This window comes from Notolepis coatsorum, assembly GCF_963971535.1.
Source record: "Notolepis coatsorum genome assembly, chromosome: 2".
NCBI lineage: Eukaryota > Metazoa > Chordata > Actinopteri > Aulopiformes > Paralepididae > Notolepis > Notolepis coatsorum.
This window is the reverse complement of record NC_140166.1, coordinates 141,540,719-141,548,487: the sequence shown is the minus strand read 5'-3', so window position 1 is coordinate 141,548,487 and position 7,769 is coordinate 141,540,719. Positions and strand designations below refer to the sequence as shown.

The 7,769-nt window shown below is 49.4% G+C and overlaps 1 protein-coding gene across 1 annotated transcript in view; it reads right to left on the bottom strand.

Moving 5' to 3' along the window:
• Positions 1 to 1,085: 1,085 nt before the first annotated feature.
• Positions 1,086 to 7,769, bottom strand: part of LOC311223549 (aminopeptidase N-like) — a gene marked incomplete at both ends in the record, with an annotated part of 163,499 nt that continues 156,815 nt past the window's right edge. Inside the window, one exon of the mRNA XM_084308329.1 lies at positions 1,086 to 1,145. Coding sequence (XP_084164455.1) covers positions 1,086 to 1,145 — 60 coding nt within the window. The remainder of the gene's footprint in view (positions 1,146 to 7,769) is intronic.

Below are 7,769 nucleotides of genomic sequence, written 5' to 3'. Positions count from 1 at the left end.
GTCTCTACTACTATACTAATATGTCTCTATACTACTATACTAATGTGTCTCTACTACTATACTAATATGTCTCTACTACTATACTAATATGTCTCTACTACTATACTAATATGTCTCTACTACTACGCACTAAACACTGCAGCGCCCAAGTTTCAACACTATTTGATGAACATTGTTAATCAGAGTTGTACCATTCCTGCTGACTTGTTGTACAGAACCTGTAAGTTGCTTTGGATAAAAGCGTTCAGCTAAATGACTGAATGTAAATGTTCACTCACGCACTCACACACCACCGGCGGCGGCGGGGGCAACCGTGCGCGGTGCCAGGAAGAGCCGGAATCGAACCAGCAACCATCTGATTACCTTCTCCTACCACTGTCGCCCCCCCCGCCCCCCCCCCCCCCCCCCCCGCCCCAGTCTGACCGGGTCTCCAGTCAAAGACACACTGATGGATCCAGTGAAAGTGAATTACTGATAAAGTGATTCGTGAGGCAGGGAATGGGTATTTTTAACTGCAGAGAGTGAGACCTGACACCTTCCAGGCTGAAGGAACCAGAGCGGTGGACCCTCTGCGATTAGATTAGTACCGAAGAGGAGGATAGGTGGAGGAAGCTGGAGAGGCACAGAGATAGAATGAATAGAATACACATTTCCTGGTCTATAGTGGTAGCTAATGTCCTACACCTGATAATGTTGTTGTCACGGAAACAAACGGTAGATTAGATTAGATTAGATTAGATGCATCCAACCAGAGTGCAAATGTAACAGTAAAGTGCAACATGAATATACAATGTACAGGTGATTAAACTGGGTATTGTGAGGATGGGGTTCTTGCGGAGCCCAATAGCAAAACACAGGAGGAGAGAATGGAGCGGTTTTAGGGTTCTTTAATTATTCTTCCCAACCAAGCAGAGTATAACAGGAATGTGAAACAGGAATGTGAACAACACGGAGGTTATATTGTTCTTGGGGGGGAGAAGAATGAGAGCAGGTGCACTTCAGTGCAGCTGTCGGCAGCGAGAGAGAGAGGACACATGTCTTGCGCTTGAGAGCGAGCAGGAGTCCTCTTTGCTTGGCTCGAGACGTCAGGGTGGAAGGACGCTGGGGCTCAAGACGTCAGGTTGGAAGGGCGCTGGAGCAAAGTCCTGGGGCACAAGAAACGGAAGGTTAGGGAAAGCATAAACAGGTGTAGTTACAGCTGGTCTTCAGGTAGCGGCGTCGTACCTCGGTAGGCAGTTTAACACTGCGACGTCGGATGAGGTGATCTCTTGCAGCCGCGCTGATTGCTCCTCATCTGGCAGACTCGAGCTCCGATCGTGACAGGACCCCTCCCTCGACGGGCGCCTCCTGGCGGGCCCCCAGGCTTGTCCGGGTGATGGCGATGGAAATCCCGGACGACCTCAGGGTCCAGGATCATCCCTCGGGAGACCCAGCTGCGCTCCTCTGGGCCGTAGCCCTCCCAGTCCACGAGGTATTGGTACCCACGACCACGGGGCCGCACGTCCAGCAGCTGGTGGACGATGTAGGCCGGGTGGTCATCGATGATCAGCGGAGGAGGAGGCTCTGGAGCAGGAGGAGACAGGGGACTGGAGAGAACCGGCTTCAGCTGCAACACATGGAAGGAGGGGTGAATGCGCATGATGGCGGGGAGCTGGAGCTTAACGACCGAGGGGTTGATAACGGACAGGATTTTATACGGACCAACAAAATGGGGGGTGAGTTTGCGGGACAAGGACTTGAGTGGAAGGTCTCGGGACGAGAGCCAAACCATCTGACCTGGTTGGTAGTCGGGAGCCGGAGTCCGGTGGCGGTCGGAAAAGCGACGGTTCTGCTCAGCGGTGTTGACCAGCGCAGCCCTCGTGTTCTCCCATATCCTCCTGCAGCGGCGAAGGTGGTCCTGCACCGAAGGCACGGCGATCTCCTCTTCCTGTGCAGGGAACAGTGGGGGTTGGTAGCCCAGGGAGGACTCAAAGGGAGACTGACCTGTGGCCGCGGAGGACAGCGAGTTGTGGGCGTACTCGATCCACGGCAGGAACGTACTCCAGCCGGAGGGGTCCCGGGTGGTCACGCAGCGGAGGGCGGATCCCAGGTCCTGGTTGGCCCGCTCCGATTGACCGTTTGTCTGCGGGTGGAACCCGGAGGAGAGGCTGACTGTGGCCCCCAGGGACCGGCAGAAAGCCTTCCATACTTGGGAGATAAACTGCGAGCCCCTGTCGGAGACGATGTCCACCGGGATCCTGTGGAGACGGAAGACGTGGAGCACCATCAGGTCCGCGGTTTCTGAAGCAGAGGGGAGTTTGGGGAGAGCGACAAAATGCACAGCCTTTGAGAACCGGTCCACGATGGTGAGAATGACAGTGTTACTGTGTGAAGGAGGCAGTCCGGTGACGAAGTCCAGGGCGACGTGCGACCAAAGCCGACCGGGAACAGGGAGCGGCCTGAGGAGCCCGGCTGGTGGTTGGTGGGAAGCCTTTCCACGGGCACAGACGGTGCACGCAAGGACGAAGTCTCGGGTGTCCTCCCTCATGGTGACCCACCAGAAGTGTCGCTTCAGCAGGGACAGGGTACGGTTGATCCCAGGATGACAGGCGAACCGGGAGGCGTGGACCCACTGGAGCACCTGGGAGCGGGCCGGGGACAAAAAGCCGGTTAGGTGGGCCGTTACCTGGATCAGGCTGGACGCGCTGGGCCTCCCGGACGACAGACTGGATCTCCCAGGTGGCGGCGGCCACCAGGCAGGAGGAAGGAAGGATGGTGTCCGGGTGTGCGGAACCCTCCTCTGGGACGAACTGCCTGGAGAAGGCGTCTGGCTTGGTGTTCTTGGAGCCAGGCCTGTAGGTCAGGGTGAAATTGAACCTGGTGAAGAACAGTGCCCAGCGTGCCTGGCGGGAGTTCAGGCGCTTGGCCGTCTGGACGTAGGCGAGGTTCTTGTGGTCAGTCCAGACCAGGAAGGGGGTCTCCGATCCCTCCAGCCAGTGCCTCCACTCCTCCAGTGCCAGTTTGACTGCCAGGAGCTCCAGGTTCCCGATATCGTAATTGACCTCTGCCAGGGTCAGGCGGCAAGAGAAGAAGGCACAGGGGTGCAGTCTCTGGTCGAGAGCGGAGCATTGGGAAAGGACCGCCCCCACTCCGGTACTTGAGGCGTCTACCTCCACCACGAACTGGCGGGACGTGTCCGGCTGAACGAGGATGGGCGCGGAGGTGAAGCGCTGGCGTAGCTCGGCGAAGGCGGAGTCCACTCTGTCCGACCAGACGAAGGGCACGGAAGGCGAGGTGAGTTGAGTAAGGGGTGCAGCGACCCGGCTGTAGTCCCTGATTAAACGCCGGTAGAAGTTAGCAAACCCCAGGAAGCGTTGGAGCTGCTTGACATTGGTGGGACGGGGCCAGTCGGTCACCGCCTTGATCTTCTCGGGGTCTGCCCGGATCTTGCCGCCCTCGATGATGTAGCCGAGGAACCCGATGGAGGAGACGTGGAACTCACATTTCTCCGCCTTGACGAACAGCTTGTTCTCTAGTAGGCGCTGGAGGACCCGGCAGACATGCTGGATGTGCTCCTCCATGGAGCGGGAGAAAATCAGAATGTCGTCCAGATAGACAAAGACAGAACGGTTCAGGACATCACGGAGAACATCATTGACAAGGGTCTGGAAGACAGCAGGGGCGTTGGTCAACCCAAAAGACATCACCTTGTACTCGAAGTGGCCAAGCGGGGTCTTGAAGGCCGTCTTCCATTCGTCTCCTTCCCGGATGCGGACCAGATGATAGACATTTCTGAGATCCAACTTCGAGAAAATGGTGGCGCCTTGCAGGGGTTCGAAAGCAGAGTTAATCAAAGGCAGGGGGTACTTGTTCTTAACCATGATGTTATTGAGACCCCGGTAGTCAATACAGGAGCGAAGGGAGTGGTCCTTCTTGGACACAAAAAAGAAGCCCGCGCCGACAGGAGAGGAGGAGGGGGTAATAATGCCCGAGGCCAGGGACTCGTGGATGTACTTCTCCATAGACTCTCTCTCTGGGCGTGAGAGGTTAAACAGGCGGCTAGCTGGGAGCGGGGCTCCCGGGAGCAGGTCTATAGCACAGTCGTACTGGCGATGAGGAGGTAGGGAGAGAGCTTGTTGTTTGCTAAACTCAGCCTCTAGGTCGTGGTAAATTGGAGGGACAGTCGAAAAGTCAACAGGTTTGTTGGGAACGGGAGAACCAGTGGCCCCCAGTGGTGACCGTGCCGACCGGAGACAAGAGGCGTGACAGTGAGCACTCCAGCTCGTGACTGAGCCCGTTGGCCAATTTATTACAAGGGTTGTGTAGCTTTAGCCAAGGCATGCCTAGAACGATTGGGTTATGGGGGGAATCAGTGACGTGAAAACGGATCTCCTTGCTATGATTCCCGGAGAGTTGAAGGCGGAGAGGCGTGGTGTGGCGTGTTATTTGCGAGAGCAACTTCCCGTTTAGGCCTTGGGCATCTCGGGGAATGGGTAAGGCGTCGGTGGCAATGTGGTAGTGGGACACTACCCCAGCGTCTATGATCTTTTCGTCTGCGCCCGAGTTGAGATTGACCGTTGTGGTAAAGCGTGGCACTGAATTGCATATTCGGACCGGAACTGGGAACAAATTTTAAACAACACGATGTTTAAGCCACGATGATTGTTTATTGTTTATTGTTTAAAAGGATCCCCATTAGCTGCCACCTAAGTGTCGAGCTAGTCTTCCCGGGGTCCACACAGAAGGACAACACAAAACACAAAACATAACAATACATGAGATACATATGACAATCACAATTCACTTAATTAACACTTTGATTGCCTAAGGTTAAATTCATGATATACCATCCGTTGCCAGCTCTATTTGTCTATGGAGAAGTTCCCCTTCTTTGCAGGGCTATAACTTTTTAAATTCTATTGCTAGATTGCCATTATTAGGGCCCATTCAATGTCCTATATGTATTGTTCAGGGTGTATGAACGTTAAACTTTTTCATTCACATATTCATACTAAAATATGATCTAAGTATGTTTTCATCTCTTTCTGCAGCTTTCTCCAGAACGTGATTTATAGCCCCAAATGCATTATATTGATGATCAAATACAGTTTGGTAGCGATCGGTGCCAGATGAAAAATTTCAAATGGACGTGCTTCTAGAAGTTTCTACGTATCATCTGATGATGACCGGATGGGCGGGGGATCGTTTATAATTCCGTGGGCAACGTTATACCATTCATCTAATGTGGGTCAAATGTTCATCATAGCAGTTAGTGTCGAACACGGTAATACTACATGCTAAAACTCACCCCAGTCTCCGCGGGCCGTTGGGCGATCAGCGTGGGGTAGACAGTTTTCCATTATGGGATGTCGAAATACCCGGTCCATTTCCAGGTTGTATAATAGTATATACGTCCAAATCATGTTGTTTATCGAGTTATTGGCAACGGATCGCTATGTATTGTGTTGAGCTCGAGACCCGGGAACTATAGCGAGTGCCCGGAAGTAATATGGGTGATCACCACTTCATCCACATGACTTCCTGTTTGGCGCTTCTGCCGATCGGCCACCAGATGGCGCTCTTGAACCGCTAGAGGATTAAGAGGAGCTCAGAACTGTGTGTGAAGGCTACAGAGGGGAAATATGATTCCGATCACAGATTTTTGAAATATTGATATTAAAGACGAGTTAGGGCGTCCTCGGCAACTTTAGCATGGCTAGGAAAGACGCCTAAACACGTTTTCGGCACTTAAAGTGTAATTAACAATGATAATCTAAAAACAGTAAAACATTGTATACATCTTTATAAACATCAGAATATTTTCAGAAAAGGTTATCACATTCATGAGTAAATATTTCATTATTACATTCCTACAGTAGGTATTTCCATGCACTCCCAAACGTGAACAGTATTTGCTCACATATATTTAAGTAGTGCATTCTTAGGTGGTACTTGAAACAACCGTCCTCTTTAAAGCATTTGATTTTGGACGTGGTAACATAATCTGTCCATCATCGGCTGACCTGAGCTTGGCTATAGTCGCTGGATACAACAGACGTAAGCCAAGCATCCCCGTCTGCGTGTTTGAAACAAACGTCTTCAGTGTCTAACCGTTGGTGCTGAGATCCACCGGTCCGTCTCTCCTCCTGCTGGTCTCTAAAGAACATACCGGTAATAGCACTTAAGTCAATTGGAGCTCGGGTTCCAATGTCTATAGAGTAGTGATGTCATGCTATGCCCTGGACAATATGTTCATATGCATTTGGGTTGCCTGTTGTCCTTATAAATATTAGATTAGATTCGATTCGATACAATTTTATTACATTAGATTAGATTAGATTAAAATGTATTGTCATCATGCAGCACAAGTACAGCACAACAAAAATAAGTTTGCCATCCAAGCAGAGTGCAAATGTCTCAGTAAAGTGCAACAGTAATATACAATGTACAGGTGATTAAACAGGGTATACAGTGTATAAATTAGTACTACAGAGTAATAGTGCTAATCAGATGTATGTACAGAGTTGTAGTATTAATATGAACAGTGATACAGGTACAAAGACACTATGGTAGTAAGTCGTACTGGCCAGCAGCGTAACTTTTTACACCCCTGCTGACTCCTGATCATGAGACTTGGAGCCGTCCTGACCAGGGGTGTACAAAGTACCCAGAAATAATATTTAAGTGAAAGTATGGGTACCGTCTCAAAATCCTACTCAAGTAAAAGTCAGAGTATCTGGCTAAAAACACACTTGAGTAAAAGTCTAAAAGTTTCTACTTTTAAATGTACTTAAGTACTAAAAAGAAAAAGTAAAAAATAAATGTCTAACTGTCTATTCTTCTGATAGCAAGTGTTTAATCAAAGATACCCGCTTTCTAGTCTTGCAAAAGGACCAATCAGCATGGGTATGGGCGGGTTCATTTTCCATTGATGGGGATTTGATTGGCGGCCGCAGGATTAATAACGTTAACGTTAGTTCGGCCAGAGAAACAAATATACTAATTAAAATGGTTGGACCTGCGAGATTTGTACTTTGTACTTTGTAGGTCTGAATTTTAAATGTAAGGAGTAAAAAGTATTTTTTGTCTGAAATATAATTGAGTAAAAGTACAAGTACACAAACCTAATGATACTTGAGTAAAGTACAAATCCCCCAAAACAGTACTTAAGTATTGTAACTGAAGAGTTTATCGTCGGCCACTAGGGGGCAACGTCGCATTAGTATTGTCAACTGGCTTTGTTTTGTACCTGGCTTTGTTTTGTTTTAATACCTGTCTGATCTCCTCCACCAGCACACTCCATCCCGGAACCTACGATCCTCTGATCTAGGTCTCCTCTCCATCCCTCGCACCAGGTTACGGACTCTTGGGGACAGAGCCTTCAGCTAGTTTAGTTAGTTTAGATTAGATTAGGTCCATTATCCCTTACCTGCCCTCATCCCCCCCCCCCCCCCCTTACTTCCCTATTTTTTGTCCTGATTGTGAAGCGACCTTGGGTTCTATGAAAGGCGCTCTAGAAATTTGATCTATTATTATTATTATTATTATTATTATTATTATTATTATTATTATTATTATTATTATTATTATTATTATTATTATTAGTATTGCCGACCGGCCATTTTGTTTCACGGACATTCGTGCATTCCGCGTCGGGTCGAGACGTTCATTCACTCATTCATGTGAGTCTGTTTATATCACTATTGAGTGTTTATGTACATTGTATAGCGATATATATATGCATTATTATTAGGGATGCTCGATATTGGCTTTTTTACCGATACCGATAT